Source organism: Moschus berezovskii, chromosome 6, assembly GCF_049115385.1.
Source record: "Moschus berezovskii isolate FMDL1 chromosome 6, NW_MosBer_1.0, whole genome shotgun sequence".
NCBI lineage: Eukaryota > Metazoa > Chordata > Mammalia > Artiodactyla > Moschidae > Moschus > Moschus berezovskii.
In genome coordinates, this window is record NC_142465.1 from 105,308,366 (window position 1) to 105,324,760 (window position 16,395).

The 16,395-nt window shown below is 37.9% G+C and overlaps 1 protein-coding gene across 1 annotated transcript; it reads left to right on the top strand.

Moving 5' to 3' along the window:
- The first annotated feature begins 2,162 nt into the window (after window positions 1-2,162).
- On the top strand, window positions 2,163-15,684 carry LOC129535744 (killer cell lectin-like receptor subfamily B member 1). The gene is made up of 6 exons (XM_055394341.2): window positions 2,163-2,460; window positions 7,589-7,687; window positions 8,753-8,827; window positions 10,316-10,470; window positions 10,864-10,979; window positions 14,646-15,684. Exons 1-6 carry the CDS (start codon window positions 2,376-2,378, stop codon window positions 14,794-14,796), a joined length of 681 nt encoding a protein of 226 aa, XP_055250316.2. The 5' UTR covers window positions 2,163-2,375; the 3' UTR covers window positions 14,797-15,684.
- The last annotated feature ends 711 nt before the right edge of the window (window positions 15,685-16,395 follow it).

Below are 16,395 nucleotides of genomic sequence, written 5' to 3' on the forward strand. Positions count from 1 at the left end.
TGGTTGAATCTCCTTGCAGTCCAAGGGACTCTCAAGTCTTAGGATATTGAAAAAAAAAAAAAAGGCCAGCAGCGCCCCCTGGTAGGAACTGTTAGTAAATGAACTCAGATTTTTAAAAACATTAAACAACAAAAAGCAACCCCAAAGCAAAAACCAACCAGCCAACCAGACAACAAAAACAACAAAGACCAGCAAAGCAAAAAACAGTTGGGTTTTTGAAGCAGCTACGCAAGTTTCACTCTAGCAATCAATACTCCATTTCTTTATGTGCGTGTATGCGTGGGTGCTCAGTTGCGTCCTACTCTTTGTGATCCAAGAACTGTAGCCCGCCCATCTCTGCTATCCATGGGGATTCTCCAGGCAAGAAGAATGGAGCAGGTTGCCATGCCCTTCTCCAGGGAATCTTCCCAAACCAATGATCCAACCCACATCTGTTATGTCTTCTGAATTGGCAGGCAGATTCTTGACAATTGGCACCACCTGAGAAGCCCTAGACATAGGTTTATTCCATATCTTGGCAATTGTATAATTAATGCTGCTACAAACATTGAAGGGCATATATCTTTTCAAACTAGTGTTTTCGTTTTTTTGTGTGACATATACCCAGAAATGGAATTGCTGGGTCATATGGTAGTTCTAGTATCCATATGCTAACAATATTAATCTTCCAAGTCACAAACATGGTATGTCTCTTCATTTACTTATGTCTTCTTTAATTTCTTTCAGCAATATTCTACAGGTTTCAGTACAAGTTTTAATTAGGTTTTTTCTGAAGTATTTTACTCTTTTCGATGCTGTTGCCAATGAATTTCATTTTCTTTCCATATCATTAATCAGTATATAGCAACTGATTTCTGTGTATTGACTTTTTATTCTGAAACTTAGACAAATTAATTTGTTAGTCTAACTGTGAGTGTGTGTGTCTGGAGTCTTGATGGTTTTGTACACATAAGGTTATGTCTTCTCTGAACAGATGTAATTTTGCTTCTTTTTTTTTCCAACTTGCATAACTTCACTTCTTTTCCATGTCTAATTGGTTTGGCTAGAACTTCCATACCTATGTTGAATAGGAGTGGTGAGAACAGACATCCTTGCTTGTTCTTGACCTCAGAAGAAAAGCTTTTGTTTCTTTTTTCACCATTGATTGTGCCCTGGGCTTTTCGTAAATGCTCTTTATTGTGTTGAGGTATGTTAGTCACACAGTTGTGTCTGACGTTTTGTGATCCAATGGACTATAGCCTGCCAGGTTCCTCTGGTCCATGGGGTGGTCCAGACAAGAATAATAGAGTGAGTAGCCGTTCCCTTCTCCAGGGGCTCTTCTTGACCCAGGGATCAAACCCCTGTCTCCTGCATCTCCTGCTTTGGCTGGCGGCTCCTTTACCACTGAGCCACCTGGGAAGTCCATCTTAAAAGTGTACAATAGTGATTGCATCGTCAGGGTCTTCTGTCCTATAAGATGGTTGCAACAAATGAAAACATCCATCAATATGTTTCTCACTCATATGCACAAGTGAAGAGTCTCCTTTGGTTTATATTTCTGACTGGTTTATACTTTTGAAGCTCACGTAATTTTGCAAGCTTCTGGTTGAAAAGAATACTCTTTCCTCAGTCAATTGTTTTAACATGGCCATTGTGGACTCCTCATGATCATAGTCACGCTTCCTAACTTGAAGTGAGACTTCAGTGCACTGAAAGCTTTCTTTTAAGCTAAGAATAGTCTGGCTCTTTGGCTCTTTGCTTTCTCTGTTGTCTTACTCAGTGACCTTTTCCACATTTATAGCTCCTTTTCCCACATTTTGCAGCTCTTGGCAGGAGCACAAATATTTCAGGAAGGTTTGAGAGCTTTTGAAAAGTGTCCTACAGGTTTTTTTGTGTGTTAGTGTTTACTTTTTACAACCTTGCATTAAATATGGTTTATCTTGATTCTTGGTTTTTTTGTTTGTTTGTTTGTTTGAGCCAAATCAGAGTGCTTCATTTCCTTCACTCTGGTCCTGGCCCAGAAAAAGGTGTTGGAAAAAGATAGTTACAAAGCCAACAAACAATCTTTCCAGAATATTGTCAAACAATAGGCCAATTAACTAAACAAAGTAGATACTGAGTTGGCCAAAAAGTTCCTTTGGAGTTTTCCATATTATGAAAAACTTGAATGAACTTTTTGGCTAACGTAATATTACATGTCTAAGTACACTGGACACCCAGTAAGTAGATTTCCTCACTAATTTATAGACAAAACCCACAGCTAGCAGTGTGGGTAGATGCTGACACGAGAGACAACAAAACTTTTTAAACTGGTCACTTCCTTCAGCAGATCTTGCCTCATAGAACTTGGAGTTTTTCCTTTTATACGAGTATAGTACCACATTCTTCTGTTTGCAATGGAGAGTCAGTTGGTATATGCTGATTTAAACTTACCCAGGGATTCTGGCATTGAAAGGTCATCACCCCCATCTCTTCTTCAGAGTAAGTGGTTTTAATTTTCCTTTTGGCATTTGTATATCTTCCAATAGTTAGATGTTCCTGTAAATTTGTGGCTTTAAATCATGACTTTGAAGATGAGCAGTAGTCATGTATTAATATTAAGTTGATATAGCATGGCCTGTCTGTAGGTAATCACAGGTGTGGGAAAAAGTACATACCTTGTAGATTTCTTTTTGTGAAGATACTTTTGTGAAAAGTGAACATCATTCCTGTTACTGAGCCTTGGCTAAAAGAACCTGAATAAATATTTTACAAGTATGAACAAAGGAGTATTTTTTATCTTATTTGGAAATAAAAGGAGTTTTTCTGTTTTTGCCTTATTTTTTGCTGTCCCATGTGAGGTGCATGATCTTTGTTCCCCAACCAAGGATGAAACCCATGCTCCCTGCAGTGGAAGCACGGAGTCTTAGCCACTGGACCAGCCAGGAATTCCCTTTTTTGTTTTTGTTTCTTAACAAAGAAATGTTTTTAGAAATGTTCTGCTACCTTGTTGTAATAGTAACCTACTTTATTTCTAATCTCTCTGTAAAATACTGTGATTAAGTTCCAATGCATTTGCATCCATGGCATTCCTTTCAGAATACAAAGTGTAAATGATGAACACTTTGCTAATTAATTAAACAAAGTGTTAAAGATGTTAATGATGAACATCTTCCACTGTTCAAAGGGAAGGAAAAAATGTTCTAAAAGAAAATTATATTCAAGATCAAAGATGTGAATATACTCACAATCTGATGATTTTTTAAATTGAAAGATGTATCAGTTTAGAAGGAGATATAGCCACAAGACACAGGAGAATATCACTGATAAACCTACTTGATATTTGTTGAATTTGGCAATTTTCTGTATGTCAGAGGAGCTAGTATTCTGAGTGAAGGAGATGAGGATTCTAACGTGAGGTAACAGGTGATGGATTCCATGGCTGAAAAGAAACTAGAATCTAAGTAGAAAGATGTATAAAATTATCATAATATAATACTGCCTTCTGATGTCAAACCAAATTTACTAATATTGAAATATTTATCCCACCTGATATTCATTCCATTGTGTGCTTAGCAGGTGCGCTGCATCCTTTCAGGATGACATGGGATAATTTCAAACTATTCAGTTATCAACATTCTAAATTGGAGACTGAAAAGTCTTAGGATTATCAAATAGTTTCACGATACCCTTCAAATGGGGGTTATGGAAAATTGGAGAATTTTGATAACTACAGTGACAATTTGGTAAAGCTATAGTTATTTTTTGATGGGAAACAGCAAAGCTTTCTGTTTCCTATTCAAATCTAGCAAAAGTGGAGAGAAAGGAGGATGGTGTTGAAAGGAGATGTGGGAGGATGAATACAGAAAAAGCAAGATTTTCCTCAAAAGCCATGATCTAAGATCCCAAATCAACGGGGTCAGAAAATGTGTCTATTCTGCTCATAATCATTATTCCTCAAAATATCGTTATAAAAGTAAACCTGAAAAACAAAGCAGAATAAAGTCAGAACAGAATATGTGGTTACAAAACACTTGACTGCAAAAAATGTATAACCTACAAGTTAAGAATTTTGTATTTGATGGTTTTACCGAGGACCATAGCTGGGAAGGCAGCCTCTTAGATAACTCCAAGGAACTGTTCCCAAATGGTCAGGGAGAAGCCAGGACATATAGGAGATTTTGCTGAAAATAAAACAATATATATATAGTTGACGACCAAAAGATGACTGCTAATCACAAAAGCAGACATATCGAGTTAATGATTTTAGTGTTTTCTTATGTGTGAGAGGACGCAAGAGTCTGGGCTTACTGAAATTATTCCCGTGACACTCGTTTTAACTATCTAGCGCTAGTATCCTGTTTTTCTTCACTCTGAATTCCACTCAGGCTTCAACATCGGGGCAGTTGCCCTGGTTGATGGCTTTATGGTCGCAACATCTCTTGTTTACTGAAATGGCAGCTGACATTCTTTCTCCGCACGTTGAGCTGGTATTACAATTATTGTGAAACCACCCCTGAGCTCTTTGGCTGAACTGTTCAGGCTGTGGAAACTGCAGAATAGTGATTATATCAAAGGCATTCAGGTAAACCAGAGATGTGAGTTGTGACCTATTTAGTTTATGACCCAACACTTGATTTCTTAGAAAAGTAGATAAGTGTTCACAAAATGCCTCTAGAGTTTACCTATTCATCCAAAAATAAGCACCTGTGCCAGGCGTGCCCTGGTGCTGAGGTTAGGACAAGTGAAAAAATATTTTCTTTTTTTGTGTTTATGTTATACCGCTAGGAAGACATACAAATAAATAACTAAGTATATATATATATATGTGGGTTCAGTTCAGTCTCTCAGTCATATCCGACTCGAGGATAATATTAAATGCAGTAGAGAAAATTTTATCTATATTTTACTCTTTTATATTCACCCCTCTACTTTTTTTATACTTTATTTATTTATTTATGGCTGCACTGGGACTTCACTGCTGCCCATGAACTTTCTCGAGTTGTGGACTACTCAAGAGCTACTCACTAAATGTAATGCACAGGCTTCTTATTGTGGTGGCTTTTCTTGTTGCAGAGCTCAGACTTGGTCCCTGATGTGCACTGCTTAGTCGTTCCATGGCTAATCTTCCCAGATCAGGGATAGAATCCCTGTCCCCTGCTTTGGCAGGTGGATTCTTAACTGCTGGATCACTAGGGAAGTCTTGAGAAACTGTTTTTTATTTGTAATAGAATTGAGAATTAACTTTCGGAGAGGGTATGATATCAAGTAGAAGAATCATAGAAGGCCTGCCTCACAAGATGACAGTCCCAGTGCAGCCATAAATAAATAAATAAAGTATAAAAAAAGTAGAGGGGTGAATATAAGAGAGTAAAATATAGATTAAATTTTCTCTACTGCATTTAATATTATCCTCGAGTCGGATATGACTGAGAGACTGAACTGAACCCATATATATATGGATTCAGTGTATATATATATACACTTAGTTATTTATTTGTATGTCTTCCTAGCAGTATAACATAAACACAAAAAAATGCCAAGACCTGAAAGAATTAAAGGACAAAGATAGGTTTCCTTGGAGAAGAGCTTTTTAGAAGATGGACCAGGGCAAGTGCAAGTTCCCTGGGATGAGAACGTTCCTGTCCTCTTGGAGGAGCCCATAGGTTGGGTGTGAAACAATAGAGCATGTCTGTGTTGGAAGCAGCAGGAGATGAAGTCAGAGAGGTAATGGGAAATTGGATTGAATAGGAATTTATAGACTGTTTTACAGATGTACAGACTTAAATCTGCTTGAGAGAAGGCCAAGGAAAGGTTTAGAGCAATCGAGTGAGATGATCTGGCATACTATTTATTTTTTTTTTAATTTTATGTATGTATTTATTTATTTTTGGCTGCACTGGGTCTTCGTGGCAGTCTGAGGGCTTCTCACTGTTACAGAGCATGGGCTCTAGGCTCATGGGCTTCAGTAGTCTCAGAATGCGGGCTTGTGAGCCCTAGAGCATGGGCTCAGTAATTGTGGCAGAATCTTCCCAGACCAGGGATTGAAACTGAGTCCCCTACATTAGCAGGCAGATCCTTATCCACAGCACCACCAGGGAAGTCCTTGACATACTGTTTATATTCAAAGGAAAAATAGCCCTGCGTGAGTATTTCCAGATGACTAAAGGAGGAGAAGGGGACGACAGGATGAGATGGTTGGATGGCATCACCAACTCAATGGACAAGAGTTTGGGTAAACTCCAAGAGTTGGTGATGAACAGGGAGGCCTGGCGTGCTGAGGTTCATGGGGTCCCAGAGTCGAACACAACTGAGCGACTGAACTGAACTGAAACTTTACCTGGCATCTTCAATTTGTTGTGACTTTGTTAGTACTTAAGTCATGTAGCATTGCAGAAAAACAGCTCAGAAGAGTCATAAGACCCTTCTCTCAATTCCATAAATTTTAAATGAACAGTTATTATGTACCAGACTCCATGTCTAGAAGAATTTTTTCATATAACCCTTTCCAAAACCTCACAAAGTAACTATTATTTTATGTTTCACAGGTGAGGAAGTTCATATTTTATGAAGGTTACAGGTTTAAAGTAACAGGCTCAAATACAAATCTGTTACATTTGAGAGCCTTTGCTCTTAACCACTGCTGTCTTTCAGTAAAAAATGTTAAGGTAGTGACTATATGAAACTGCCTCCATTTTTCAAAATTTCAAGGCAGGAAAGAATAAGGAAGAAAAGAGACAGAAAGGTAAAATACCATACAGCTGTCAGGAAAGTTCACCTAGGACTAAGTCTTAGGCTCACTAAGTTTAGCTGCTCTGTGTTACACAGGATCACGTTAGAAGTTTAGGTCAATATTCTCCAGTGTGGTTTCTCTCATTTTCAGGTTACACCCAGGACCTTGGAGCACCTCTAGGTGTTATCTTTTCTCTCTCTCCTCCAGATGATTATCCAGGTGTCATTATCTGAAATTTGATCCATTCTGTTTCCTACCTTAATCTTTTATCACATTTAGCTATCTTAAATTCCATCTCCACAAGGATGTTTTAGAAAGAGCTAACTCATACAAATGTCAACGTCCTAAAAGGAGAGATCATTAGTAGTTGGCTGAAAACTGGGTCACACAACTCAGTCGCCTGGGGGAGTGTAAAAAACCAAAGTAGAAATAAATGGACTTGCAGGAACATTTTTTTAAACCGATTAATTAATTTTTATTTATTTTTGGCTCTGCTGGATCTTTGTTGCTGCGTGGGCTTTCTCTAGTTGTAGTGAGTAGGAGTTACTCTCTAGTTGCTTCTCGTTGCAGTGGCTTATCCTGTTGTGGAGCACAGTCTCTAGGGTGCTTAAGTTCCAATGCTTATGGCCCACAGGCTTAGTTACCCTCCCACAGCAGGTGGGGTCTTCCTGGATCAGGGATTGAACCTGTGTCCCCTGCATTGGCAGGAAGATTCTTAACCACTGGACCACCAGGAAAGTCCTTAGGACCCTACTGTAGGTTAACTGATAAATGTTCTTTCCTGCCCCTAACCCCCAACCTGAATCTAGCTCTTTCCTATGTGAGCCAAACAGCCTTTGCTTTTTGTACCAGATGAACTCAACTGAGTTAACCAAGCATGTTTTCTTAATGTCTCAGATATTTGTCAGGGTCCACGTTGGCATAACTTTGCCCTGAGATTTGGTTGTGCTGTGATTATACTTCTTGCCTTGACTGTGATTGGATTGAGTGTTTCAGGTAAGTGATACAAGATCATTTATGTCTTGTTCTACTTATTCTCTTTCTGCCAGAAATAGTAAAGTATGTTAACAGCTTTGGCCACCCCAAACTTAACAGAAGACTGATAAAATAAAATGTTATGAAACAGTGCTCTAATAGTGCCCAGCCCATATCCATTTTGCAAACCCTAGGCTTTCGTATTTCTCTTTCTAATTGTTCTAAGAATCTTCATAGGGGATTTACAAGTGCTCCAAGAACTTTTTTAAAAATTGCAATTATGATAAAAGCTTGATAATAACAAAGAAAATAAGTTTACAATTGCTTAGAGTTTCTTTTTTTTTTTTTTAATGTGGACCATTTTTAAAGTCTATTGAATTTGTTACAATACTGCTTCTTTTTTATGTTCTGGGTTTTTTTGTTTTGTTTTGTTTTGTCTTGTTTTTGTTTTTTGGCTCCAAGGTATGTGGGATCTTAGCTCCCCAACCAGGGATCAAACCAGCATCCTCTGCATTGGAAGGTGAAGTCTTAACCACTGGACTTCCTGGAACATCCCTACAGTTTCTTAGGTGCCTACTAAATTCCATATTGTCCTAGGCAATGTCTCCCATAGGACAGACACAATTATACTCATTCTGAAAATGGAACATGTAGACAGGAGTGTAATCAATTTAAGAATTTAAGTAACACCTGGGAGTTTACCTATATAGTGGGTGTGTGCATGCTAAGTCACTTCAGTCATGTCTGACTCTTGGAGATCTTAGGGACCATAGCCCTCCAGGCTCCTCTGTTCATGGGATTCTCCAGGCAAGAATACTGGAGTGGGCTGCCATTCCCTTCTCCAGATTACTTATGTATTATATGCAAGTAACTCAATGCTTCTCTGTGTTTACTTATGTGCTTGTTCATGTTGTCTTCTAAGCAGACCCCCTGTTACTACATTGCTACTGCTCTTATCTTCTGTTCATTTCAAACTTGTTGAGATAGTACTGAGACGACAATTTCCTGGAGTGATAAATATAGCATATCCATTTCATTGCACCTTTCAGCATTTTATCTTCTTAACGGTGTTTCTTTATTTACCAGTGATATTCATAAGACAAAACACATCAATAGAAAAAACCAGCATGGATGCTCAAGAGAACAGGAAGGAAGCAACAGGTATATTTTGTGGCTTGAATTTTCTAAGACTAACGGCTACAATTTGATAGTTATCATTGTATTATTTTCGTTGAGGCTCATTACAACCCATATGTTAAGATTAGTTTTATCACTCTGATTTTATGTTTGACAAAGCTGAGGCATGGAAAGTTTAAACAACTCATTTGGGGTCATACATGTGCTAAGGGATGACACTGCAGATTGTACTTCCGTGGTCTATCGTCAGAGCCTATGATCTTAACTACCAGATAATACTGCCTTATGAGTACTCAGGCTAGGAGAGTCAATAATTATTAGTCAAAATCCAAGCTATAAAGTAAAATATACATTAAGTGTGATATTTGGTGATTTTAATATGTCAAGCAGCTAACCTTTGACTGAAGCTAATGAATGGAACACAAACATGAAATGAATTCCTTAACATTTATTGTATTAACCATTAAGATACTGATCTTGTCCTTATACACTTACTAAGCAGTGTGTGTTAATATTCTATTGTTGAGAGACTGTAGCAGAATGTGATCATTTATTATATACATTTGTACAGAAAAGAAATTTTAAGAAACTGAGAATATCCCTCTAAAAGTTGCTATCCAATAGCTCTCATTATTAGGCAAATATATAATTTAGCAGTTAGAAATTTTCTAATAATTTTTCTCCATGATATCTGCCATTAATTGTGGGTATGAATTATTATTTGCTTTTCATTTTACATGTTGTTTCAAGTAAGCTTTTTTTAAGAGCGTTTGATATAGTTGTCCATGGAGTAGGAAGAGCAATGATAAGGAATTTCGTCATGAAGTCGCTCAGTCGTGTCCGATTTTTTGCAACCCCATGGACTATAAGGAATCTCAAAAAGAGTTTTGACTCTATCACCACCTGCTTGTGTGGACTTGAACAGGTTATTCTGTCTGTCAGTGTTTTAGTTGGTCACTAATTTTCAAATCTTAATAGCAGAAAGAACAGTAGTCTCAAAACACTCAGTTATATTAAATTCATGAATTGTTTTCACAATGATGATCAAAGACTTTCCTGAATTTATAATGACTTGTATGAGATCCAACCAGTCCATCCTAAAGGAAATCAGTCCTGAATATTCGTTGGGAGGACTGATGTTGAAGCTGAAACTTCAATACTTTGACCACCTGATGCAAAGAGCTGACTCATTTGAAAAGACCCTAATGCTGGGAAAGTTTGAAGGCCGGAGAAGAAGGGGATGACAAAGGATGAGATGGTTGAATGGCATCACAGACTCAATGGGCATGAGTTTGAGTAAACTCCAGGAGTTGTTGATGGACAGTGAGGCCTGGCATGCTGCAGTCCATGGGGTCACAAAGAGTTGGACACGACTGAGCGACTGAACTGAACTGAACTGTATATGTGTGGTTAGTGATAAGTTGGGTGGGGACAAGTTAGAAATATAACATTCATTTTTTTTCTTCCTCTTTCTTACTTTATTTTTATTTTCCCTCTTCTTTCTTACTTTAGAGAGACCAGTTCCATTAACATGTCCAATGCACTGGCAACAAATCCGAGATAAATACTTATGTTTTAGTGAAACTTCCAAACCTTGGAATGACAGTCTAGCTGACTGTTCCACAAGAGAATCCAGTCTACTGCTTATTCAAGATCAGGAGGAATTGGTAAATAATTATTAATAAGTAAAATACTTTATTACAACTCAGCACTAGCTTCTAACCATATCAAGATTTTTTTGCTCTAGTCTTGAGGGTTCAATGCAGATGGAAGTATTAACCTTGATTTCAAGGAGCTCACAATCTGAGAGACTAAATGGACATATAAGCAAAATAAATATTATTTAATGAATACAAAATATTGATATTAATGTTTGGATATATAAATGAATGGAATAGAAATATCACAAGTAAGGAATAATTAACTCCAATGGGGTGTCAGGAAAGGCTTCATAGAGGAAGTGATACTTGAACTGGGTTTCAGAGGATGAGCATAAGAATGCAAACCAGCAATAGATAAACAGATTCAATATTCAGTAATTTCTTCAATTTTATTTACAGAGACTCATAAGAAACCTGATAAAAACAGAAGCAATTCTGTTTTGGATTGGATTAAATTTTACATTATCGGAGAAGAACTGGAAGTGGATAAATGGATCCTTTTTAAATTCTAATATGTGAGTATTAGATAAGCTAATTTGAATATTCAATTTGTATCAGGTTTGCAAGGCAAGATAGTAACATTGCTATTGAAGACTAAGATTTATAGTTTTAAGTTAGTTTAGAAATTTTCAAAAGAAGCAGTATAGTCTGAAAAGAAGAATGATTTTTGAAGTTAGTTGAAAATCTCCATATATGAAAAGACATCACACTTTGTCACAATGTATATTTTTAATTGCAATTGAGTTTTAGGAAACGGGATAGACCAACTCCTTTGGGAGGGACACCAAAAAAAATTTTTAAGTAACAAAATTTAAAAATAAAGAAATTTCTAGCTGGACGCTATTGGACAAAAAAATTTTGTGCCAATATTATTAAATACAAAGAATTTAAGTAGAAATTTTCAAACTGTGGGACCAAATAAGTAGGCCACAATCAGCATTGAAATAATGAATACAAGAAGAAAAAAGTACAGTAAATATTAGATTGCGGAATCCAGGCATTTGAGAGAATTGGTCAACTTGTGACAAATATTATATCCTATTTTAATCAGTGGTGTAGAGAGTTGCTTGAAGAGATGCAGTGAAACTACATAAGCCTCGAAAGAGCTATTTGCTATTTCTTTTTTTTATTATTATTATTATTTATTTTTGGTGGTGCTGGGTCTTCATTGCTGGTCAGAGTAGGGGATACTCTCTAGATGTGCTATGTGGGCTTCTCATTGTAGTGGCTTCTCTTGTTGCAGAGCACAGGCTCTAAAGAAATGTTGATGAGTTTTTCAGAACAGATGATATCCTGTTATGATTTTTGAGTCTGTGAATGATGTATTTACATTTGTATAAAGTACAGTTAAAATGGATTTTTTTTAATCATTAAAAAAATAAGACATTAAAATTGAAGACACAGAAGCAGGTAAAAATTTATCTCAAACAAAGTAATAATTTGTTATGTAGAAAATTACAAAAATTTGAGAGATGTTGCTTTAATTAGCAAATTTTTATGTTGTTTCACCCATGTTCTAAAATATAATATTTTTAAATATAGTACTTTAAAATGAATATCACTTTAAAATAAAGGGTCCTGGACAAGAATAAATGCATGAAAAGGCAAATATATTTTGTTAAAATCTATTCTGATTTTTTATTTGTTTTCTAGGGACTATATTCTATATTTACATATAAATGCAACTCTGATATTAGCTTATTTCTATTTTTTTGAACATAAAAAAGGCTAATTTTGGTTTCTGCATGGGTATGTTTCTTATTGGGCCATTATGTTTATTTTATTAAGGTTTATGATAAAATTGGAAATCTCTGAAGTGTCTATGAGCAGAAATACAGGCAAAGTTGATGAACTAAATTGAATTAGCATTCTATTCTATTCTGAAGACTGAAAGGATGCTTTGATTAAGACAGTGATCAGGTAAACCTGAAAGGTATCATATGATAGTAGAAAGAGTAGCAGTTAGACTCTGGTTTTATATAGTTCTCTACCCTGGTTTTCAGGTAATGAAAAACATAAACCAATAATTTTTTTCACTGTTTTGGAAATTAAAGAAGATAACAGTAAAGAACTAGGCAAAGATCTGGTCAAAGAAGGCCTGGGAGTCACTGAGGGTCTTTGGAAAAAGGGCTTGGTCAAATGAGCATTTTAAAAGTTACCTTGAAAGTTGCAGAAGGAGACCAGAAGGGTGAAAGAGATAAAATACAGGGGACTTTTGCTATTACTCGCTTGAAAGAAATACTGATGTGACTAGACTGTCAGGCACTAGGAGGGAATCAGGTGGACTTCTCAGGGCCAAGGGGCTTTATGAAGAAATGGAACAAAGGAAGAAAGAAAATCTGTGAGGGAGCCCTGCCCACCATACCACTTCACTTTCAATTTAGGACAAGCAGGTGAATGTCTTGCGCATACCCCATCCTGGCCTACCAGCTCTGCACTGCCATCCCATTCTTTGACTGCTACTCACACCCCACCTGTAATGAGCCACAAGACTCCTGCATCTTTGGCACTAGTAGAACGTTGATCACAGCAGACACTTGTGAACTGTTTGGAATGGTGAGAAAGGAATCTTCTACTACATGCAACATGAACTGAGCCTCCTTTTCTGACCACATTCAAATTCTGAGACCCTGTGTATCTGTCTACATACTTAACTACATTTCCTGAGCACAGACTGTGTTTAAGCCTGATCACACTTCTATAGGTATCATCTCAATGTCTCCCCAGAAACTAGGTGGTGATGTCCTAAATATTTAAGAAAATCAAAGTTCAGTGAAAGCAAGAAGTTTTTCATGTGACATGTTAATAGGAGATTCAGTTTCCAATTTTCAAAGCTTCATTTTGTATATATCATGATGACGTTTCTATTTAGAATGCTTCTCTCCCAGTGAAGATGAACTTGAAAGTTCCAGATGTTTATATGAGCTTTCTATTAAAAGTTTATATTTGTGACTGACTGTGTAGTTATTATTGTTCAGTTGCTAAGTTGTGTCCAACTCTTTGTGTCCCCCATGGACTGCAGCTCCCCAGGTTCCTCTGTCCTCCAGTATCTCCCAGTTTGCTCAAATTCGTGTCCATTTGAGTCAGTGATGCTATCTAACCATCTCATCCTCTGCCTCCCACTTCTCCTTTGGCCTCCCATCAGGTGGTCAAAGTATTGGAGCATCAGTCCTTCCAAAGCTTCAGCATCAATCCTTTCAAGGAATATTCAGGGTTGATTTGTTTTAGGCTTGACTGGCTTGATTTGCATGCAGTCCAAGGGACTCTCAAGAGTCTTCTCCAGCACCACAATTTGAAAGCATCAATTCTTCGGCACTTACTCTCTTTGTGGTATAAATTTCACACAAATTCATGAGTAATGGAAAAACCATAGCTTTGACTATACTGATATCACTGGCAAAGTGATGTCTTTGCTTTTGAATATGCTGTTTAGGTTTATCATAGCTTTCCTTCCAAGGAGCAAGTGAAAAAAGTGAAAGTGTTAGTCCTTCAGTCCTGTCTGACTCTTTCCCATGCTATGGATGTATCCCGCCCAGGTTCCTCTGTCCACGGAAATGGAATTCTTCAGACAAGAATACTGGAGTGGGTAGCCATTCCCAGGAGCAAGGGTCTTTTAATTTCGGGTCTTCAGTCATTGTCTGCAAAATTTTGGAGCCCAAGAAAACAAAATCTGTCACTGCTCACATTTTTTCCCCTGCTCTTTGCCATGAAATGATGGAACTGGATGCTGAAATCTTAGCTTTTGAATGTTGAGTTTCAAGCCAACTTTTTCACTCTCCTCTTTCACCCTCTTTCAGAGGCTTTTTAGTTCCTCTTCATTTTCTGCCACTTTAGACTGTTTACTTCCGTTCCGTTCCGTCGCTCAGTCGTGTCCGACTCTCTGCGACCCCGTGGACTGTAGCCTATCAGGCTTCTCCGTCCATGGGATTCTCCAGGCAAGAATACCGGAGTGGGTTACCTTTTCCTTCTCCAGGGGATCTTCCCAACCCAGAGATCGAACCCGGGTCTCCCGCATTGGAGGCAGACGCTTTAACCTCTGAGCCAAGACTGTTTACTTACCCAATGCTTAATAACTGAGCATCTCGTTGTTTCCTGAAAGTTACAGAAAATACTGTCTGGATCATGAGAATTATGTGACAAAGTCATGAACACTAAAGAGAGTCTTTTCTTTTGCTCCACAGATTACCAGTTTCTGGTGATGCTAAAGAAGATAGCTGCGTTTGCATATCAAGCACACAATTTATTTCGGAATCCTGTGCTGCAGTAAATAGATGGATCTGCCAAAAAGAAGTAAAACCTGTCAGAAATAAAGTATTATGTTCTTCCAGTTGACTAACCATCCCCTTCCATCTCTTTAATTTCCACTCAGATCTCTGTCATTTTAACTGTATATATTGTCACAGTGCCTCCATGCACATTTTGTGGTACAAAGTGAACACACACTGAGAATTCTAATTTTTGTTAATTTTACAAAAGTTCATAGCTAACCTCCTCATTCAATAACTGAGAAAACATATGTCTAAAGAAAAGATGTCTCAGGGCATGTTGAGAAAACCTATACCTAAAGAAATGATGTCTCAGGGCATGTGCCCAGGAGTCGGGTCGCTGTATCATATGATAGTTCTATTTTTCAGTTTTTTAAGGAACTGCTATACCGTTCTCCCAGAGAAGGCAATGGCAAGCCACTCTAGTACTCTTGCCTAGAAAATCCCATGGATGGAGGAGCCTGGTAGGCTGCAGTCCGTGGGGTCGCTAAGGGTCGGACACGACTGAGCGACTTCACTTTCACTTTTCACTTTCCACTTTCACACATTGGAGAAGGAAATGGCAACCCACTCCAGTGTTCTTGCCTGGAGAATCCCAGGGAAGGGGGAGCCTGGTGGGCTTCCATCTATGGGGTCACACAGAGTCGGACACGACTGAAGTGACTTAGCAGCAGCAGCAGCAGCATACCGTTCTCCATAGTGGCTGTATCAATTTACATTCCCACCAGTAGTGCAGGAGGGTTCCCTTTCCTCCACATGCTCTCCAGCATTTCTTGTTTGTAGATTTTTTCATGATGGTCATTCTGACTGGTGTGTTAGCTTTGACATTAATATACAACCATGTGTAAAATGGATAGCTAGTGGGAAGCTGCTATATAGCACAGGAAGCTGAGCTCGGTGCTCTGTGATGACCTAGAGGAGTCTGATGGGGAAGGTGGCAAGAGGGAGGCTCAGGAGGTAGGAGATATATGTATACTTACAGCTGATTCACTTCATTTGCAGCAGAAGCTAACATAACATTGTAAAGTAGCTATACTCTAACGAAAAGTCTCATTTTAAGAGACAGTGATGAGCTATGGATAAAAGCCTAAACCAGCTAAGGGGAATGGTTTCTAATCCTGCAGCTTTCATCCATCCCCCTCTGTGCCTTATCTCACTACTAAAACGTTTTAGTCAATATTTATAAAGTTCTCTGCTTCTTCCCCAGCCTCTAATTTTTGCTTTTATATTTTGTGTTAGATAATTGATTAATATCCATTCTCTGGACTCTTATATCAGAGTTCCATTACTAAAGGAATTTGGGGAAAGGAACTTAACTTTTCCCCATCATTGCAAAGTTCTTTCCATTTTAATTTTATCCATGCTTTTTTAAAAATTAATTTTTATTGGAGTATAATTGCTTTATACTGTGTTAGCTTCTCAGTTCAATTCAGTTGCTCAGTCATGTCCAACTCTTTGTGAACCCATGGACTGCAGCACACCAAGCTTCCCTGTCCATCACCAACTCCCAGAGCTTGCTCAAACTCATGTCCATCGAGGCAGTGATGCCATCCAAACATCTCATTCTCTGTCGTCTCCTTCTCCTCCTGCTCTCAGTCTTTCCCAGCATCATGGCTTTTTTCAATGAGTCAGTTCTTCGTATCAGGTGGCCAAAGTATTGGAGCTT